We start from the raw sequence: 22,748 nt of genomic DNA, 5'->3' as shown, positions 1-22,748 counted from the left end.
ATAATAATAATAATGATGATGATGATGATGTAGCGGCAGGAGAAACCTGAGTACTCCATCCCTAGCAAAACTACCCATCATTTGCTGCGTGTAGGTAGGGATTTTTTATCATGAGATAAGCACTGCACTCACCTGTGGGGTTCTCGGGGGTGATCCAACATCGGGGCGGACGGCACTTTGCTTCCTCTGAAGGTCATCCGCACAATGGAGAAACAAGTCTGTTTCTAACTGCATAGCACTGGTTCTGCTTTCTGCACAGGTACAACATGGCCTCTCTTGAGCTCACAGTAGATTCAGGCCTAGCCACTGTCTTGTTGGGTACCAACTCACACCTGTAGTTTGTTCAGGGTGCTGAGAGCTGCCAGATCCCCATTCCCTTCAATGATGTACGTTTCCCAGAGCAGTATAACGGTTTCCAGAGCTCTGTAGCTTTGTGAGGGGAATGAGGATCACTCCACAGGTCTCAGCACCCTTAAACTACAACTCACAAGGTTCTTTGGGGGAAGCTATGCCTAGTGAAAGTGGTATCGTAGTGCTTTAAATGCCTGGTGGGGGTGTGGTTGTGGTAAACGTGGAGAGAGAAGTATCTTACTTTGGCTCATCAATTAGCTAGTAGGGGGAAATGAACAATTTAAGGTGTTCATGTCACCATCATCATCACCATTAAATTCATATCCTCACAAAGGAGCCCAGGGTAGCAAACCCAAAGGGGATCAAACAAACAAAGGCATCTCAAAAACAAGTGCAGCAAAAAAAGCAGACTGGGAGACATATCTACTTCAGATATGGCTCACACATATTGTAGGAGTGAGTTGCTTTGAAGTGTATGAGCCAGCCACAAGCGAAAAGGTTTAGGGACCTGTGAAATCTTGCAAACTTTCTTCTTACAATGGCCAAGTTCTGCTGCCACCTAGCGGAGACACACTGGTAAAACAACCAAGAATATTGCCAAACCAATTGCAGAGGTGGGCAAAAGGTAGATCGGGATCTACTGTGGGGGGTTGCAGCAGATCTGCAGGAGTTTCTGACTCCCAGTTGTCTAACGATATCTACCACCGAAAGCCACCATATCCTAAATTAGGCTTCGGAGACAAGGAACGCTGGGGGGGAGGGGGGCGGGATCAGGAGTGGAGCATATGCTCAGAGACACCCTGTCCTTAATTCTTAGTATGATGTCCTCTCTTCAAAGCCACTTGTGATAGGGAAGAAGTAGGCGGACTTGCAACAGGGAGTAGGCGGGGTCAGTTAAAGGGCTGTTTATTGGAGGCAACCAGGGAATAAAAAATATATTCACTTGGTGGCAGAGGTGAAGCTAAAATGATGGAGAGGTTGATTTGGCTGAATGTCCATTTTGCCTCATTTCTCTCTCACAACAGCAAAGTCATATTCACCTCATTTAGTCAAGGGTTTTCCTACCTCACAGGGTTATTGTGGGAAAATGTCAGTATAGGATAGGCTGCCCTAAGCCCTTGAACTATGGCAAGCAGAGCTTCTGAAATACAGTGGTACCTCGGCTTACAGATGCTTCAGGTTACAGACCCCACTAACCCAGAAATAGTACCTCGGGTTAAGAACTTTGCTTCAGGATGAGAACAGAAATCGCGCGGTGGTGGCGCGGCAGCAGCAGCGGGAGGCCCCATTAGCTAAAGTGGTATCTCAGGTTAAGAACATTTTCAGGTTAAGAACAGACCTCCAGAACAAATTAAGTTCTTAACCCGAGGTACTACTGTACTGTGAAAAACTGCATTCATATTAGAAAATAAGTTTTACTGCGTGTCAAATAAACCACAGTGCACAAAAACAAGGTACAATGAAAGGACTTTTATTTGCACATTTCAATTACATTTGGATGCGTTTTAACTGCAGGACAGCTGAAATCTGGAATCCAATCTTTTCTCTCTCTTTTTACACTGACCATTTCTGAGAAGTCATGCATTTTTACATTCTTATCACATTTACAACCTCCAGAGAAATCTTCCAAGGCAAGAAGAAGGAATTTTGAAGCAAAAATGCACACAAGATTACATGTAACAAAATGAGCTGCAAAATAACTTGGGTTGTTGATTCTGTAGAGAACATGAGGAGGCGAGAAGCAGACCCCACCCCACCCATTGAAGTCACTATCATGTCAGAGCTGTCTCTTGCATTTATCCTAATAAACACAGTCCATATCAGAGAAATACAAGTCTGAACGGCATTGCTTCTTGTGCTCAAGCTGTATACAGTATTTCACGAAGTTACAGGATAGGATCACACCACAGCAATCATAATAAATGGCTCAAAAGGTTAACACTATTGCTACGTGAGAAAGGTTATAGAGCTACTCCTACCACTGAATTCAGAGAGAATTAGGAGAGCCTGCAAAAAGGAAGAAGGGGAGGAAAAGGTTAATAACACTTCGTTCTCCCAGGCCTGCCAATGGTACCACTCTCCTGTATGAGTAAGGAATGCATATAAGTGGAATGGTTAAATGATACATCCCCCCTCCCATTTTCTGCAAAGCACATTGTTCCTAAAAAGAAGCAAACCTGTAAAGAAAAAGATTAGTTGCACCTTGGAAGCAGCTAAAGCACCTGCAAACATTAAAATGATATTTTAATATCGGTAGTGGCGCCCGCCCTGTGGAACGCCCTCCCATCAGATGTCAAGGAAATAGACAACTACCGTAAATTTCGCTCTATAACACGCAGATTTTTTCTCCTAAAAAGGAAGGGGAAATGTTTGTGCGTGTTATAGAGCGAATGTGTGGTCCCTGGAGCCGAAAAATCAAGCAAAAATCAAATTGCGGGGCTGCACGCTGCACAGAGAAGCGAAACTTGAAAAGAGAAAGCGGCTGCTTTCCTGCATTCTGCCTCAGGGTCTTACTGCCCACCCTTCTCTGTTTCCTTGCTGTGTTTGCTGAAACGGAACAAAGAGCAGGGAAAGCCCCTCCCCTCCAGGCAAGCTCCGGTGCTGCTGGGGGAGAGGGAGAGAGAGGGGGGAAGGGAGAGAGGGAGGGAGGGAGGGAGGGAGAGAGAGAGAGAGAGAGAGAGAGAGAGAGAGAGAGAGAGAGAGAGAGAGATGGCTGGCTGGCTTGGGTGGGGGAAAACTTTTGCCTTCCTTTCCTCCCTACCCCTCTCCTGCATTCTTAGCCAGCTGCTTCTCTGCACACCCCTCTCCTGCTCCTTGTCCCTTCTGTGTTTTTCCTTCCCTCCCCACTTAAAATGTGGTTACAAAGCATAGATCCTCAGGATCTTTGCATTGGGTCATCCCAAATTCACCATCAGATCACATGTCTGTGGCCACAGCATGAAGCCCAAAAATGATACATCCACTGTTTCATTCAGAATGTTTTTTCCCTTGTTTTCCTCCTCTAAAAACAATGTGCGTGTTATGGTCAGGTGCGTGTTATAGAGCGAAAAATACGGTATTTGAATTTTAGAAGACATTTGAAGGCAGCCCTGTTTAGGGAAGTTTTTAATGTTTGATGTTTTATGTGTTTTTAATATTCTATTGGGAGCCGCCCAGAGTGGCTGGGGAAACCCAGCCAAATGGGTGGGGTATAAATATATTATTATTATTATTATTATTATTATTATTATTATTATTATTATTATTATTAAAAGGGATGTGGAAACACCTCTGTTCCATCTAAAATATTGAGACAAAGTGCCTTGTTAGTGAAATGGCCAAATGGATTCCAAAATAGTGGCTCAGCAATGGCTGGAGGAGCTTTAGAGTCTTGCTCTTGGGGTTCCTGAAGCCAAGTGGACTCTTGGGGTTCAAGGAGGTTCCCTTCCATGACAGGGGAAGGTCCAGAGATTGGGATCCCCCAGAGTGGAGAACCTGTGGGCCCTGCAGATGTTGCTGCACTACAGCTCCCATCAACCCTGACCAGTGTCCATGTTTGCTGGGGCTGATGGGAGCTGGAGTCCAAGAACTGGGGCCAACGGTTCCCCAGCGGTGCCCTAAGCGGAGAGCAAACACCGCTGGCACTTCTCCAATTTGGTGAAAGACTCAGGGGTGGAGTTCTATTTGTTCCGTATGTTGCAAGCTGGGTGTGGAATGCCTCCCCTGTTTTCCTTGCAAGGCAATGGGCAAGGCTACCATGTTGCCTTAGCCATTGCATTTGCTTCCATGCAAGATCCTTCCAAGCCTCACAGTGAAGGAGTCGGAAGCAGCAATACCATTTGGGAGAGGAGAGCAACCAACAGGCACCACAAGACTTCAGCATGAGGCGTAGGAGATCCTTTGTCTTGAGCTGAATGATCTGGCTATATGATGGTCATAGCAACTGGCAGGGGTCTTTGTGTGTGTCAGCAGAGTTACACTGACATCTTCCTGAATCACTCCGCACCCTGCTCTCTCACAGGTGTTCCAAGAACTTAAATAGGTTTCTTAGATCTGCAATGGTCCAGGAGGAGGAAAACTAATGTGTTCAACTTATTGGGTTGTACGGGTCTCCTAAATAGGAAGAAGAGCCGTGGAATTAGATGACAGCAAAGAGGAATGCAGTTCTCTTCTTAAATAGCTATATGGGAATGTAGTAAATCTGTGTTGGACAGTGGAAAGTCATGGCCCAAAAGGATGATACCTCCCTTTTTTATTTTTCTGTAGTTTAACATATTTTAATTAAAGATTTATTGGTTTACAGAGGTATGTGCAATGTCTCTTTTTTCAAGTTACATTTTCTACAGATCAGTTTCATTTGAGATGACACCCCCTTTATGAGGTTAGCTAACTGGATGGCCTTGGGCACATGTCTAATATTTCCAAACGTTGTATTTAAGGTGCTACAAGCCTCTTTGTTATTTTCTAGAGCAGATTAACACTACTACCTCTGTGGAAATAGCCTCACAAAGGCCGCTTTATCGGTCGGGGTATTATTATTGAGGGTCAATGAGTTAAGAACTATAAAGCATTTTGTGAATTGGAGTTGAAAAGTGCTACAGTATAAAAAGTAAACCTAGGCATGGACCAAAATCTAAACTATTATAGTGTTTTTTAAAAAAGCTTAGACAGCATAAGATGCATTAGTCCAAAGGTTTGCTGTGAATGAAAAGTGTTTAATGCATCAGTTGTATCTGTAAAAAGAAATATATTTATTTCCAGGTCAAAGCTTGGGGGGCAGGCAGGAATCAACTCCCCAGTGTCCTATACCTGTAAAGAAAGTAATCCAGTTATTGAAAATAAAAGTTGTATTTAATTGTAGTTACGCAGAAATCAGAGAAAGAAAAAATGCTACACCAGAGTTAAGATGCACAAATAATCAGATAAATCTGATACAATTTTAGAGTTAACAGATAAATATGATACAGTTTGAGAGTTAACAGTGATCCTCACCGAATGAACGGATAACATTCCTACTTTAACTCATTAAAAAAAAAAAATACCCTACTAGATGCTCCATTTAATTGGGTTTTATGGATTTAGCTTCCCAGTTTGTCAGCATGTGCTAATAACCTCTAACAATGACCTTCTGAAAAATCAGCAAGTGTTCACAGGTTGCTTTCTTTTTATCGGATCTACATCCAACCCAATGAGGAATAGAGGCAATTCATTATTATTGTTATTTCTTTAGAAAGTTGACCTTCTACACAAAACTTTCATGTCATGTGAAAAGTGACACTTCTCCCAAAGGTGAGCATGGAATAAACCCACTGAATATCCCCCACCCCAAGAGAAATTCTCCCGACAGAAGTATAAATACCAGAAGCTGGTATACATGAGATTCAATGTGAATCAGTGGTATGTAAATAAGCCTTCCAGGCTTATATAGGTAGCTAAACGAGCTTGTTTTTTAAAAAAAGATTAAATAGGTTATCAAAAAAACCTTACGTAAAATCCTTAGGATTTAATACTACTGCAATAATCCTCTTATAGTTATTGGGATTATAAATTCATCCTGATATATAAAGAGCGATGCTAACGCAACATCCCACAGGTAAGCCCTCAACAAGTCAGGAGTCTAGAGGTACCCTATGGCTTAAAACCTAATTGTAACCCTTGGTTGTCTCTTAAGGAAATCTTCATTTTGTCCCAAATTGCTGCTGCAAAATAAAGCTAAGAAGACAGTAAGACAGGTTATATAAGCAAGTGATCAAAGAAAGACCCAAAAAAGGGTTGTTCATCAGTGAGGTATGAGAGGCCAGTAACTTTTAAAGGCTTTGCGTAAGCGCTCGTGTAATGGAAGGCCAATGGAACAGCGCAATACGGGCGTCTCCCCACTTATGCACGTCGGACTCATGCGCGACTGGGTATATGCACAACACTGGGAAATAATAAACTAAACTGATTAAAACTGAAGAAGGCACAAAAGTGGCCCCAAAAGATTGGGAAAACTGCCAAAAATGGCGCACAAAGAGTGGAGAAAACAGCTAGCTAGCTATTCCAGGAGCCTTTACACTGATCTTTGAGGCCTATGGGGAGTTGGAATTTGAGAAAGGAGGGAGCGACTGTGGTAGAGTTTGACGGATCTTTGGCAGAGTTTTCGTTATGTGCTGCTGGTTTTCTAAAGGGTTTTTTTCCCAACGGTCTCCAGAGGTTTAGAGGATGTTTACAGGCTTCATAGGTGATGTCCCCCCCCAAAAAACCATATACACAATTTCACATATACACGCAGTACCTGGGGACGTAACCCCTGCATTAAGTGGGGAGACGCCTGTATAACATCCATGGGACTATGAGCCTATCCAGGAAAGACGAGGGTTAAGGAAGCACATCTCATTCCCTTTCCACATGCTAGCGAAAAGATTCTTGGGCAAGTTACAAGGTTCTCCAGATGAAGAATATAATGGTGGAATTTGGAAAGGAAGCGTAGCAAAAAAGAATTAAGCTAAAATATTTAGTACTGAGCTAGTATCTAAAGTGTACCCCATGGGTCTAAGTCAATCTGACGGCCATCTGATGCCAGCTAAAAATGTTAGGCTATATCTTTGGGAAACTGGCTGTCAAGGCTGAGATAAGATAAGTTGCAGATAAAATGTGGTGAAACTAGAAAGAGCATGTTTTCAGTATCAATTCTTACCGGGAAAAGTATCACCACAAGGTGACATTAGCTCTTCATTTCTTTAGCATTGGCCACTTTGGGTACATGTTCCCATGGTAATAACACATGGTACCATGAAGATCAGCTTCAAACAATGTGCTCCCTCCTGATTTCCCCATGTGGGGCTCATGATAGGAACAAACAACCAATAAAAAATGAAGGGGAAATGTCATCTCATGCCAATATTTCTCCATATAGATGATCATATAGACTCACCCTAATTCTATTCATTAGTGATTGAGACTTGCCGTATATTTTGCGGTATTATATCACCAACAGGCAAGGACTGGGACCCTGGGGCCTGCCAGATGTTGTGTGACTCCAACTCCCATTGGCCTCAGCCAGCATGGCTAATGGTGAGGGATGATGGGAGTTGTAGTCCAGCAACTTATGGAGAAACAAAGATTCCTCATCCCTGACCAAGGGAATGGAAGTCAGAGGCCAGTTATTCCTCCTCCTTCTTTTTGGTCCGTGGGACATTAGAACTATTCAAAAAATCTACTGTGATGTGGGTTGTAGATTGCAGCAACATGTATTTTATATATTGTTCCCTAGCTAATTAAACTTTATGTTTAGCCTCTATAGTTCAAGGTCCAAGCATTAGGGGGGGGGACCGCTATTTATAAACTCACTTAAGTTGAGTATCTCTCCTTTATGCTCAACATTATAACAAAAACTCTTTTGATAGTTTGAAGGAGTGTTAAAACACAATACGGATACAGGGAGGATTGGTGCGATTTCCCCTGACTTGTCTGCATCATGAGAATGAAGTAAACAACCTCCATTTCACAGTCTTAATAGAAACACTGTTATCCAGCAGGTAAATATATTTCATAAATTAAGGTTACCAAAACCTAAAAAGCTCCCTTGCCCAAATTAAAAACACACAAACCCCTGTAAAAACGACAGGTACTGTATTTCCCATTTAGCTTATTTAACGTATTGTTCATTGCTATAAAACCATAATTTCTATTCCAGTATCACATGTAAGCTGGCTGCACCTTTTTGTTAGCAAGGACATGAACTGAGGTATACTAGGAAATGTCGCAAATTTAAGTGAAAAGAAAAAAAAAACGAGGGGGGGGAAAAAATATTCCACTGATAGTATTCACTGGCTAAATATCCATTCCAGGTTTCTGAAAGTTTATGGACAAATAATACACAGGTCAGGATATATGTATTGACTTACTAGCATCTTTATAAAAAAAAAAGTTGAAGAGTTACACCAAAAAAAGAACATTTATGGAACTTCTTCCGCTCAACTTCGATAAGACAACAACACCCCCTTCCCCACCAAATAAGCTTTGATGTGGCTGAATTTGCAAGTGCATGAAGAGCTTCATTTACATTTTGTTTAAAAGTCCCTTATTTATATAATACATTAAATGCAATTCTTGCATTTCACATCTTATTTCAAATGCATGATACAGAAAGAACAAGATAATGGTTGCAACAGATCTTCTACAAAAATTAAACTGGGGAAACATTGTACAAAGGACAGGGCCTCCTGTTCTTAGCTGTGATTTTGCTTTTGTGGACAGCACGTCAAAAAATGGAAAAGGAAAGGGAAAAAAGAAATAAAAGCCACACTGTGATCCTGCCAACATATCCGGTTCCAAGTGAGTATTAATCAGTCAAGATATATTACTACACTCAACCCAGAGGCTGGGTGCCTGCCACCCAGATCACAGGGTTTTGCGCTGATAGAGGAAAGAATTGTACGCTTCTCCCTCTTTCTATAACCAAACAGGAATGTTCCTGTGTTGAAATACTGCATACACTATAGCCTGTAACAGATGAGGTCAGACAAACGTGTCTACACTTTACTCAGACAAAAGCACAAACCGCATTAAATGCCATACCACAGCCTATGGACAAAGAGGTTTGAAACCTGTAAACAGTTGAACAACAAAACCTCACCATTTCCTTAAGCACAAGTCCCGTTGACACCAGCAGATCTGAACTGTAAGCTTAGGCACCATGAAATCCGCACATTTACAAAGCCAAACCAACGAAGTCTTGCTCACTACGGAGCTCAGCTCATTAAAGTTGCCCACATCCCAGGCAGTTCAACCACCACCTGGACCAATCTGGGTTTTATTTGTTTTCTGCCAAGTCTATTATTTGTTACTGAGAAGCTGTAGCTGCACAGTGGGATGAAGATCCAAGCTTTGTGAATAATTTTTATATCGTCCCTAAAAGGCAGGCTTAGCATCTGCACAAGGACCAGGGCTGACTTGGGAGGTAAGTACAGTCCGTTCAGTTATTATGAACAATGCTCGATGCCTGTAAACCTTTGAAGCACTCTTGAGCAGAGGGAAACTAAGCCATCCATCATGAACTAAGACTAAGAAGCAAAAATGAAAGGCCTAAGACAGCAAAGGAAAACAAAACTCACCCCCACAGCATGGCTCTGTGGAGCACTTCAGAAGGAGCAGGAGGGTGCTTACTAGCTAGTCATTAAAAACACAATTAAAATGATCAAACTTTTACTACTACAGCACCCTAATAAAGCTACTCCTGCAATATTTCCAGAAGGGAAAGAAAGCAATTTTGCCATTAAACGACATGACAATATTTATAGCTTAACGGCTTCATCTTAATTCAGAATTCAGTTTTTAAAATCCTACCTGTATATAGAGTTTGGCTTTTTAAAAAAACAAACCAGTTCATAATTTCACATAAAATGCAAGCCTTAAATAGTATTTTTAAATGGTAATTCTTTCTCCTGCTCTAACATTTTTATTCTAGCCAACACGCACGCACGCACGCACGCACGCACGCACGCACACATACATAAAAAATGCTTGTAGTTGCTTTCTAATTACAGATTATTATCTGTAATTTTGCCATTCTGGCAGTTGCCTAATATATTAGCACTGAAATATATTTCTAGAGGAAGCTCTCTCCCCAAAAGACATCGGGGTACAAAGGAGCTTTTGGTAACAAAAGGATCCCTTCCTTTGGAAGAAACAAGCAGGAGACAATGAAAAAAGCTTTACTTCTTACATAAAACACAGTTTCCTTGAAGTCTGCACATAATTTTTAGACCATCCTGGCATCCCATGGATAAAAAGTCTTTTTAAGTTCAACTTGTTCAATTCAACAGCCTCTGCCATTATGCAGTGTTTGCTGAAAATTATTATACTAAGAAAATCTGAAGGAAAGATTCTAATCAAAATAATGGTACCATTCATAACAACCTGCCAGGAATGAATCTTGTTTCCTTGAATACTACTACTAGTGTTATATTGAATGTAAACATGTACAGGTTCCCACCCCCACCCTGACATCCTGCAATCGCCTTTGAAGGCAATCTAAGATATATAATGAAAGAATGCTAATAGTCCTGCCTTTCAGATACTCTGGGAAGGAGAGACTTGTTAAGCCAGGAGAAGAAAAGGGGAAGGTTATTCTTACAAGGTGATGTTGGAAAGGGGAAAAGGTTGAGAGCATGCACAGTACTCCATATTGTTGGCTTCACCTCACTGGGATTAAGAGCTTTCAAGAATGAACTCTTGGAAAAATACCAACAAATTACACAGCCCATGTTTTATTCTATCTACTTAGCTAAAAAATATATCCAGATAGGTATGGACACCATCTCATTCCAACACCCCACATGGAAGATAAGAGCAACCATTATCAAATATTCTTTGCTATGAAGAAGCATAAAAAAATTCAAAGTTAGTGTTCTTTCAATCTGAGTCACTGTGATCATATAGTACATTTCTCAAAAAAACACCTGTGTACGCACATTTGTGCACAAGGACACAAGACCTATAGCTCCATGTGTCAACACGGTAAAAGAAAGCCAATACAAAACTCTCCGTTTCTGGATCCTTCCACGGCAACAAAGCTGTTGCTGTCTGTAGTGTCACAGAGTAGTCTGAAGTTTCAGCGGGGCACTGCAAAGCTGGCATTGGAGATCGCGAGGAGAACCTGTCTAGCAACTTCCTTCAAAGGAAGCTACATGTAGAAGAACAGACCAGTTGCGTTCAGCAGGTCACTCCACTATCAGTGCCACGTTGATGTGGGACAAATCTATCATATGCCTAAGAAGAAGGTCAACAGACAATGGTCAAGGAACACGTTTTCTACAAAGAGCACAATAGCTTATACCATTAAGCGAAAACTAAGGAGCCTTGCTTTCTGCACATTTCTAGCACAAATCCAAGACGTGTTTCAGACATCACCATGTCAGTCTAATAATCCATGGTTTACTGAATGACATGCAAGCCAGGTCCTCCCTCCTTGCCCCCCACTTAGGCACCTGACTTCAGGGCTTGTTAATCAAGTTTCCTGTGACATCCAAACAGGGAAACTGTGGTTTAAGTGCTGCTTGCACTATAGGTTTCCAGGCCAGACATCATGGGAAACTGGTTTAGCTGTGTGGAAGGCCCACAAAGAGGAGAAGAAACAGGAGATTAAATCTTTGTTTATGATCATAAATGTAACATTAGAGCAGCCCTACTGGATCAGACTAAAGGCCTACCTAATTCAGTATCCCGCATCTCACAACAGCCTATTGGAAGTTCCCAATGGCTTAAGTGAAACAATCCTCATCTCTTTAAGAAGACAAAAGGCTCTTGTATAGTGGTTTGAGTAGGATATTTTAGATATAGCAAAATTAGAATATTTACCTGTGAAACTTCTGTTGAAATTTCAACGCATCAGAGGGCTCTTTAAATTTTGCTATGGCCTTCCGCTGTTGAGGAAGCATCTGTAAACTCTATGGAAGACAAGAAGAAAAGCACCTTATATTGCTTGCCTTTTCAAAGAACATCAGAGCTTTGAGTTATTTCCCTTCTCTACAAGGTAGAATCAGGCTGCTGCAGAGAATCAGAACATCATGGCTGGAATCTCACCACTTGCTGGTTGATTGAGAAATCCCATCCCTTATTCCTCTGGCCTGCCTCTGGCAGTCCTAACATGCAGTAAAAATTGATTGAGGCCTTTGGCAGGAATGATCATATAAAGCAGGGGTAGATATGTCAAAGGCACTGGTAGTCTCTAAAAATCTGATGCTGGAACTGAAGACCAGAGTCCCAAAAAAAGCATGTTTACACATACCCAGGTTTCTTGCACATACACACTCAACAGCTTCTTATGCTAAGTTTAAAGGGTGTTCCTGAAGTTGTGCTGAATTTTGGTGACCTGTTGTGTTGCCCGGGGTATTTGCAAAGAGCAACTTTGGAAGCCTTTAGATGCAGGTCTAAGGAATTGTACATTTTATGAGCTTTGCCCAGACTTGGATTCTAATCATTTGAAATACTTATGTAGTCTCTCTATAAAGCCACCCTCAATCAAGCTTCTGGGATGGGGAGGGGACAGCTGTTTCAGAGAGAATCAGGGTAGATTCACATTATTCCACCCCCAACTTGCAGAGGCTGTTTAAATATATTATATAAAAAACAGTAAAATTAATGAATATAAAACAAACAAGGCCCAAAGGTATCATTTTATCTGCTGTTCTTGAAATGAATAAACATACAGTTCTCCCCAAAGATGGACACTGGTGGCTTCTTTCAATGTACCTGAACTCAGTGTGTTTATTTAGGTGTTATGAGAATAGTCCTGATTCTGTGGTACCAAATCAAAAAGTGGCTGGCAATTTTTGTGGTGGAACAGATAATCCAAGTGCATCCCAATCTGTTAATGGCTGTATTTAGAGTAGGCTGGATCTAAATACTAACCCCTCTTCTTTACAATAGAGTAAACAGGCTTAAGAAACCTCACATTTCCCCAGACTGGAGAAACAGAGATACACCACAGTGTAGGTTCAATTTTGGTAGAACCCCTACACCAGAGCTTTCCAAATTGTGTGTCGCAGAAACACTCCCCGTGCTCCTCCTGGGGCTGGTTTAACCTCTGGTTTGCTAGTAAAACTGAATTACCATGTGGCGAAATGATGCTGGTCTAAAAATGTGTTACCAACAGGAAAAGTTTGGAAAGCTCTGCCCTATACTACAGAATAATTAGCTGTATAATTAATCCTCCACCACTCAAACCATTCTAGACACCAGTTCTCCATCTTTCTGTGGAATACTTGAAAGACAGCTACTGCAGAATTCTGCTAGTTTTGAAATCTGAGCTATCCATCTTGTAAGAATAGTCCTCTTTTCAGAAAGCTACTTACAGGTTCTCCTGATTCTTACTATGCAGCGGCACCTCGTGTTACAGATGGGATCCGTTCCGGAGGCCCATCCGTAATGTGAAAAGCCCGCAACTCGCAGTGCGATTTGGCGCTTCTACGCATGTGGCAAAACCCAGAAGTAACCCATTCCGGTACTTCCAGGTTGCCACGGGACGATAACACACAACCTGAAGCAGATGCGGCATGAGGTATGACTGTATTGTAAGTAGCAGACACAATATTGCTTGCATTAGCAGCAAGTCCTATGTCTCTGAGGATGCATAATGCTACTGTTTCAACCTTTTCCTTTGCTAATTTCAAGTTGTCAGAGGATACTGATCAAAGTCAGGTAACCGTTTCTTTACTATGGACATAAAACAGAGAAGGTACACCCAGGCTTTAATACACAATGGCCAATGGCTGGATTACAAACAAAAAAAGGCAGAAATCTTTAACACCCATCTTGAATACCAGTCTGAAAGCAACTATTTAGTAACAGGACTACTAGCCATCAGTTGATTACAAGTTTATTACAAGACGCAAACTATGACTCATAAAGTAACAGAAAAAAACTTAGATAAATATTTGCATTTAAAAATAACTACCCAATTTTTTTAAAAAAATCAGGGCTTGCAGAACTTGAAAAATATTCTGTACAGAAACACATTTGTTCCTTCAAATGGTGTGATTAATCACTGAGCATAATTTCTCTTTGCTACTCAGAAATAATGAGGAATACTGGGCTAACAAAATTCCATTTTCAATTAACTTTCTTTGAAGTGGGCTTACACCCATCAAAATTAAGTAAGCAATTATTTGTTAGGCCCCAAGCCTAGTTGCAAACGTTCTACTCATACATGTAAAGGTAGATTTACAGAATTACTTTATGAAATAGCACACTGCAACTTGGTGTTTGAATGATCAAATGGCCACTTGAATATTTGAAAACCACCACCACATTTCTAATATAATGCGAAATAATCTTGCATGTCCATTTATTGATAAATAATGATAGACAAACAGGGATGAAAATAATGGGTTTAGACATTCTAGTATTCAAACAACAATTCAGGAAAACAGTGCAGCATACAACCAGTTACACATATTAAGCGAAATAAAAACAATTGAATTTGCTTGCATTCTTTTGCACAGTGTCAAGAAAACTAGCTGAAGGCAATTGTTTTGGTAATGTGTGGATTCTGCACTGCTATCTTTAATCAAGTTCTAGACAATGACTGTGTTCAGGTGTAACAATAAACCATAATATAACATGACATGCATTAACTGCTTCCCTTACCCCTCTTTCATTTGCAACTAACCAAGGTTTGTGCTTGTTTCGTAAAACCATGGTTAAACAAACCACAGTTCTGTTCTGAACATAACAATAAACTGCAGGTACTGGAAAATGGAAGGCAATGGTTCCAATCTCCTCACAGCCGCCTTGCAGAAGGAGAAGGGATGGCATGAGAACCGTTCATGTGGCAACAAACCATAGTTTAGTGTTATGTCAAAACACAACCATTCTCTCTAAATATGCATTTCTGCTGAGTTCAGAGAGCAAGTGACAGGGTTATGGAGCAAAAAGAAACCAGTCAATTAGTTGTTCATTTTGCAACACCATTATCTGAAATGTCTGCTCCCAATGGGCAAAATTCCTACAAGATGAACCGATGTTCCAGAAGGTGAATGACATGTAAAGATATTTCAGTTCACACTGCAATTATATCAACTTCTAAAGCTCCTCCCAAGTGGTTCTAACAACTCTTCCTGATGCTGGCTACGGAGTGCTTGTTTTAACTCTTAACACAATACAGAAATGTTTATTTTCCCCAATGCATGTAAATTGGTCCTGAGAGACAAGGTGGTTTTTTGCTTTTTACATAACCAACACTCATTTCTACCTGAACACTTCTGGAATGAATACAAGTTTCTTTATGAACCCATCCATAAACAAATGATCACACATTTTCATGGGAATCAAAAACATGGAAATCAGTATCAAGAATGAGTGTGTGAAAAGAACATGTAATCTGTGACCTAAATACATATAATAAGAAAAATTTAAAAATTAAACACAAATACCAGCAGTATCCATTGGTCTTCATAGAAAAAAGAAAAATGCCTTTCATCTTATTAGGATTTTTTTAAAGCTCTTAAGTAATAAATTTAACAAAGGCCAACTTTATATCTGAATAAGGCTTCTGAAGCTTGCCATGAAACCTCACAGGAAGTTTAATGAACACAAAACAAACCGAAAACCTACTTTAAAAAAAAACTCTTAGACATACACTTTAGCTTAGCAACTCTGGTAGAGGGGTTCTCTTAACATCCTTATAAAATGTATTGATGGTCCTTGTGTTCTTCTATGTAACAAAAAATAGTCTGCAGCTTGAACACTGCAACAAAGCTTCTTCTTATTCTTATTTAAATGAACACCTCCCAATCATGGCACTTTTATAGCAAACACTGTTTAATCTTAAATTTTTACAAGTAAACAAAGTTGTGGCATTCGGCATCATGACTTAAGCTGGGCAGGAAATCTCAGCAATAACTTGTGGAAAACAGAACGTGGGGGGCAAAAGATGTTTCCTCAAGTCTGCACTCTTTCATCCCCCCCTTCCCTTTTTTTCCAGGTATGTGCCCCATTTTTAACAGCAGGAATGCTATTCAGTCTGCTAGGTCATTTCCCCACTGCCAACATATAACTAGGTGAATGAAATTCTTTGTAAAGTCAATGCTCGCCACTGTACACAGAGTTAAAGAACATGCTTACAAAAACAGAAGCCATTTGCATTTAGTCAAAGTATCTAGGTTGGGATTTTGTCTCCCACAGAACAGTCACTTATGGTGGAGAATTCCTTCTTCTCCCTGAAGGGAATGGCATGCTTAAAGGTCCACATAAGTCAACAGGAGGGACAAGTAACCATAGGAGGTCATTTCCCCGTCAGCGACATGCAGCAATTCCTCCTGTGTCAACTGGTGCTCTCCCCTCTCCTGAAACTTCTTCGGCCCTGCTGCTAATAACTGATTCTCACAACCAAGTTAGGTGTCTCTCTCTCAACTACTGCAGGACATCCTCCCAGTGCTTTAGCCTCCAGCCTCCTGTGACAGCCAATTGAGGGAGAAAAGAAGAAGCTGTATTTAGCTGTTGCGCCATTTTTCAAGTCAACATTCTATATAAAACTCTCTGTGCAGACAGAGCTAGTGATATGGATTAAACCAGGGGTGAAGAACCTCCGATTGGGGCAGGCCAAATGCAGTGGTCAAACCTATCTGGCCATTGGGGCTCTCCTCAAATGCACTGCATTAATTCATAGTCAACCCAGGGCCACTTTGCGCAAAACCGCTTTGCACAAAACCACCCCAAAATCAGAGAGCCAAGCTGAGCGTACAGTGGCACATACTTCCATGTTTTCAGTGCCTGGGATCTCAGGAGAGGGAAAGATAAGTCCTAGCCTTGGAGCTGCTGGAGGGCATGGGGAGCCAAGTATGTAAGGTGGCCATCCCACTCAACTCTGGATCTGTTTTGTTCAACGATGGCATCCAAACACTTTAAGGGGAGCTGCCAGTAAATTTCCACTTTGGGCTCCCTGCCTGTTCCAACTCATGATCCTTGCACCATACTGCCCATTGTGTTAATTATTTGGCGTTTTTAATTAGCTTTGCCAAGCTTCTCAATGACATTAGCTAACAAGACTTAGAATGGTTTCCAAGTCACAGGCAGAAGTGTTTAGTGCTAAGCACTTCTGATAGGAAATATATTATTCTTTCAGGTTTTTTTTTTTAAAAGCTCATTCATTGTTAAGTGAACATTTGATTCCTTGCACAGATTCTCTCTCATTTACCTTTTGCTGCCTGAAGGAACATTTTCTTTCCTAAAGGACTGTGTTCTCTTTATCGTTTTGAGCTTTGTTTTAAACAGTACAACTTGCACAAACAATGTTTATTTTCTTTATTGTAACTCAAGTCTCCTTATGATTTAAAGGAAGAGTATACCAGATCAATTTCTTTTTAACAATCATTTATTACTTTCTTTTCCAGGAGACTCTGCTGTGAGTTCCTGTGGTCATAAGCCTGGCAAATTCAAACAGGAAAATTATTAATGTTTTGAGTAAAATGCTTCGTTTTGCATGATAAAGAAATTAAGATAAAGTTCTTATACTAAGTAACTTGATCCAACTATTAGCTAGTAACTTACTGGACCAGCGTCTGCTTTGGGGCTTCCAAATACAGGTGCTAGGAAAACACATAAAATGGAGTTAAGTCTGCATAGCTTGGTTACATCATTATAGACTGCTCAAATTCCACTTGTGGAATACTGTAATAGAAGCATCATTTTAACCTTCAAGCACTAACCAAAATAGTTGTTCTTCTAACATTCCATAGAATACAGAGATGTATTTTGTATATATAGCACTGTGTTTCAAAATGACTCCACAAGAGTCACTGGAGCAGGTTCCAACTACCCATGAATTGCACACTTCCCTTCAAAGTGTTCTCTCCTAAAGTTTCTTTTCAGCTTTAAGTATCTGTGTACATCTTTTTAGCAGAAACCTCCATCTATAAAGCCAGTTTCAAACATTCATTCACACAATAGCAAGGCCAACAAACTTTGGGTTTTAGCTGCTTGGGGTCATCATGGGCAGGGAGCTGGTCAGCCCTATTCTGTTGGCAACCGTCTGCCTCAGGAGACTTTAGGCATAAAGTCAAATAGCTGGAGAGTTACAGCGCCTGCTGTGGCTGTAGAGACCAATAACAGGAGATGCATGTTTTATCGCAGGTGGCACAAATGAAGGCGTCTGGTTTTGCTGGTACGGGTGAATTGTGGAGTTTCACTGGTCAGCCTTAAGACCAATGGTATTCACCTCTTCGCTCTCCCTGTTTGTTGAACTTGCAACCTTTTCATGGAAAGCATGTGTTCTGCCACTGAGCTATAACCCCTCCTGATACAGGATTGCCTGACCCTGACTGAGAAGGATCCTGCAACAGGCCTGTGCACAGACCCAGAAATTTCTGCATTGTAAAGTCTTCCCTCCTCATGTCCACAGAATAATGAAGAATATCCTACTGTGGTGTGACAGAATGGAAGGGCAGAGCAATGCAGATAGGAACTGGCTTGAGTCTCAAGGCAGGCAACACCCATGGTTTCTATGGTTTCCCCTGCACCAGCCACACTGGAAGAAGGTTGGTTGTTGGCAGCATGTGTAGTGGGGGGCTGCACTCCAGCAACTATACTAGGCATCCAGAAAAGGCTGGGATGGATATCTGAGGAAAGAGACGCCCCCTGTTAAGCCAAGAAAATTGGTGGCCATATTCTCTCCTCTGCCTGTTAGTCCTGCCCATCTCTGCTGTCGCTTTCCACCTTGGTAGATCTACCATTCTTCCAAAGCCCCACTCTGTCCTTTTTTAAAAAAAATAACTATTTATTAATTTTCAAAAAGCAAAATTTTAAAAAACCACAACAATATAAAAAAGTATAAAACAAAACAAATCAAATCAATCATAGCAATTCAGATTACAAATCTTAACTCGATTGACTTCCCTCCACTCCTCCTCTTGGTTCCACTGTATTAGCTTATTCATGCACGTTCCTAGTGCCTTATATTCTTAATAATCCAATCTTAAAACCTTAAAAGCCCCACTCTGTCCTGGTCTTCTGTTCAAGGCCAAGAACAAACAATCGCTCCCCCCCCCCCCAGCTTCCGTCGAAGAATACAAAAGTTCCACACACCAAATTACCCCCAGTCATTCTTTCTATCATATTCAGGAGCTGATTTCAAAGAAAGGCAGAGGGAGAGTTCTTGAAGGACTGAAATGGACGTCTGTGGAAGGTTGGGTTTTGCTTACTGTGTCAGGAGTGCGTGCAGGAGCCAGGCCCTGTGACCAGTAGGCCTTTGCAGGACTGGGGCCTTCCTAAGTTTGTTCTGGAGAGGCAAGGCGCGGCCGCACAGGTGAGGCCGATTGGTAACTCACAGCACCTGGTGGCAAAAGCCAGGAAGGGATCTAAGGTCAGCATTTCCCTTCGGCTCTTTGCCTCAGCAACACGTTTCCTGCCTTGTTGCGTTTGGCTCCTTGCTTCTTGATCCTTGGACCCTTGACTTCGTGACTCCTTGCTTCCTGACCCTCGGACCCTTAGCTTCTTGACTCCTGGCTCTCTGACCCTCAAGCTCTTGGCTTCTGGACTCTCCTTCCTGCTCCCACCCCGCCATCTTGTCCTCAGCCCGGGACTTCTACCGCCTGTGAACCAGACCGTGGCATACTGGTCTTTTGTTCAGGTACTGAATATTCCTGCTGGACTGAGCACAAACCTTGTGTGGGAGTGGGGCAAAAACAGAGTCCATCAACACATGGGAATTGTGTTTTTATCTTGTAATTTTATACCGTGAACCACCCAGAGATCTGCAGATGAAGGGTGGTATACAAATTTATTTAATTAACTAACAAACAAACAATGCTGGGGGGGGGGGAGATGAGGCAATCTGTGTTTTAAGTTGGTTCCAGTCAGCCTGCAAGGGAGCTAGGAACAGTTTTTCCTTTTCTAAAAAGTAAAGTGTAAAGACTCAGGTTTGTAGGGTTGCCAGTCCACTTGTTGTGTAGCCCCTTTTTCACTTGGGTAGGAGGTGTCGGGCTACACTCTGCGTGTAGTCAGAAGCACTTTTTGTATATTCCAGTTGGACAGGACCAGCTGGGTTATTTGTGGATTGCACTCTCAACTGCAACCAGTTTACTCCTAGCTCAATGCATTCTGGAAACCAAAGGATAAAATGCAGGAGATGACAAGGCACTCAGCATTGCCAGAATTCACCACCCCAAACTTCTGGCCCATCTTAATTCCCGCAATAGACTTATTTATCTGAAGCATTTTTACTAAGCACTTGCACAAAGAAAAGGCTTTCAGGGCGGATATGATACTCCCCACCGTCGGGTTTAGAATCTATAAGCCACTATACAAAAGGAAAAAGGATTTGGAGGAGTAGGGTAAAAAGAAAAGTCAAGTACTAGTTTTTAGTTACAAAGTTCTTTAACAACCAACTGGAATGGGAATACAGTGGTACCTCGGGTTACATAAGCTTCGGGTTACAGACTCTGCTAACCCAGAAATACTACCTCGGGTTAAGAACTTTGCTTCAGAATGAGAACAGAAATTCTGCTCCAGCGGCGCGGTGGTGCTTCAGGTTAAAGTGGTGCTTCAGGTTAAGAACAGTTTCAGGTTAAGAACGGACCTCCAGAACGAATTAAGTACTTAACCCGAGGTACCACTGCAGTTAGGAACAGAGGTTGAGAGACTAGCCTACAGCTGATGTGGAAAGCAGGTATTAAAAACATGGCAACACCAACTCAGGATGAAAATCTGTTTCTTTGGCAAAACAGGAAAGGCAGAAACACAGAAGAATTTTGTGCGTGTGTGTAAGTAAAACTTACAAAGGGACTCTTTGCTGTTGCACAGAATACAACGAAATGCAGACGTCTCCAAAGTAAGGTTGTTTATCACAGTTCATATGCAATCTTATTCTCGTGCCAACCTAAAGTTCCCTACAACATGTCAGGATGCATCAATTTTGATTCAAACCCATTGTTAATTTACAAGCTGTGCGCTTTAAAACAAACAAACCTTACATTACCCCATGTGAGCACTAGGTTGTGCCATCACTCTAAGAATGTCAAGTGGGACACACTGAAAAAGGCACAGTCACTTCTTCTCCCCTTACTCAAGCCACAAGGAGTCGCCTTTAATTACATTCTTAAAGGACACCTGCCATGTCAAAAACATCTTTCTCTTTAAACACACTTCAACACAAAGTTTGCAAAAATAAGCCACTTACAAAGAATCAATGATGAATGCATCAATCTATGATGGTGTCGTGTATTCTTTGCTCTAGCATGTCATATTAAGCAATATATTATTATTATTTTAGGCAGTGAAAAGGTGGAATATTTAACATGAAACAAAGCTAGTTTTATAACTGTATTGGGGGGGGGGGGAGAGAGATACTGTTTCCAAAGAATGGAGGAGTGGTTTTCACTGTGATGATAACCTGATGATAATATTCCCTGGCAGTGCTGCTGCAAAGAACTATCAGCCTTGAATTCCAGAGATTGATTTGAACATATAAATGGCCAACAGGTAACTAACATTTCAGAGCAGAGGACCCTTCCCCAACCTGGTCACTTCCAGGTATTTGGGACTCAGCTGATGCTAGTTGGGCTGATGGGAGGGAGTTGCAGTTCAAAAGGCTTGAAAGTATCCAGTTGGGGAAGGCTGGGGTGGAGTCAGCACAACACTGCAGCAACAGGCTGCTATGCCAGTACTCATCTTTTGGATTAAGGTGGAGAGGCTCAAGAAATCTTTAAATGAATGGTCCATGAGAACCTACCAATTCACACTAGTAGAAGGGGAACAATCATATTACCTCAACCTTATAAGGAGTTTAGTACACAGCAGAGGATTCTGAGAGTAGTAGCAGATTATTTCCCTAGGGCAAAACCATGTGATTTGAAAAAAAAATCTGTCCAGACACTTTGTATTATAAACTGCACTGCACTGATAGTGTTAAACGAGCAGACACTATGAACTGGCGAACTCGTTCATTGGTGTGGGGAACATGTGGCCCCATAGGTGTTGCTGGACTAAAATTTCCATCATTACTGACTACTGGGGTATGGGAAATCCAACCAGAAGACAAAATGTATATTGAGGAGTTAGTGATTCTAAGATGGTTACCCTTCCTGCCTCTGTTCCTTCCCCCTCCCTTGCAGCTGTTACGTTTTTGAAGGTGTGAGAACCTTCTCTGATGTCCTAATAAGTTGGGAGGAGGTGAAGACCCACACACAGCTGCCTTAATCAGTCTGGGAGGAAATTGTTATTGGAAAGTGAGGCGTGGTTTGGGCAGTTTTTTGGGGGGAAGTTCATGCCGCAGGGCCGTGCAAACTGAGGCTACCTGGGGGAGTCACTTCGCCACTTTTTGAGGACTTCCAAGTGGCAGATAGAAGTGCATGCCTGGTATGTATATATTGCTTGCTGTTTAGGAAGGAAATCATCTTCTCACCCGCTTGTGTTTTGCATTGCTTCTGAATCTCTTCTAAAACAACCACCTTGCATTTGGCAAGACGGCTGGTCATGTTTGCTGTGCCTGATGGGAATGGAGTCCAAACAATACTTGGAGGGTCAGAGGTTCCCCATTCTGGTTTTTTGCCCGTACTTTCCTCCATCACAATGCAAACTTGATATTTTGCCTTAAGTCGACTCTCCTAAATACACTTACCTGGGAATAGTCCCTTTTAATTCACTGGAAAATGTTTCCGAGTAGACATGCAGTGGATCACACTGTAAATTGTGCAAAGTTGTGCAAAAGGCCATAGCAAAGCTTACCACAAAAAGAAATAGCTGTATGGATTGATCATGTTCCCAATGGGTTTCAAAAATATTTTTTAAAGGGGAAGCTGTTTGTTTTTCGAAATGCATTGCTGGAATCTGTAACTGTGCTGGAGTACAAGTTATTTTATTATCCCTCCACCAACAGCCTTTGGGGTTTGGGATAATTTTTCATGTGGCAGCAAAGGAATCTCTATAGGGTTGAGGCAGAA

At 41.6% G+C, this 22,748-nt stretch overlaps 1 protein-coding gene and 1 long non-coding RNA gene across 3 annotated transcripts in view; one reads left to right on the top strand and one right to left on the bottom strand.

Moving 5' to 3' along the window:
• The first annotated feature begins 1,807 nt into the window (after window positions 1–1,807).
• Window positions 1,808–10,354, top strand: LOC310828102. The gene is made up of 2 exons (XR_014556668.1): window positions 1,808–2,665; window positions 3,422–10,354. It is a non-coding gene; the product is annotated as an uncharacterized lncRNA (long non-coding RNA).
• Window positions 8,204–22,748, bottom strand: part of RBM33 (RNA binding motif protein 33) — an 87,455-nt gene continuing 72,910 nt past the window's right edge. Inside the window, exons 18-19 of one of the 2 annotated variants that reach the window (XM_083704644.1) lie at window positions 11,671–11,759; window positions 8,204–11,082 (exon numbers count right to left, since the gene is read on the bottom strand). In XM_083704644.1, coding sequence (XP_083560770.1) covers window positions 11,034–11,082; window positions 11,671–11,759 — 138 coding nt within the window. In that variant the 3' untranslated portion in view covers window positions 8,204–11,033. Of the gene's footprint in view, window positions 11,083–11,670; window positions 11,760–13,631; window positions 16,266–17,361; window positions 17,400–22,748 lie in introns of those variants that run through there. The other variant, XM_083704645.1, reaches the window with a different exon arrangement.

This window comes from Podarcis gaigeae, assembly GCF_964106915.1.
Source record: "Podarcis gaigeae genome assembly, chromosome: 12".
Lineage (NCBI taxonomy): Eukaryota > Metazoa > Chordata > Lepidosauria > Squamata > Lacertidae > Podarcis > Podarcis gaigeae.
This window is presented reverse-complemented; position numbering and strand designations above follow the sequence as displayed.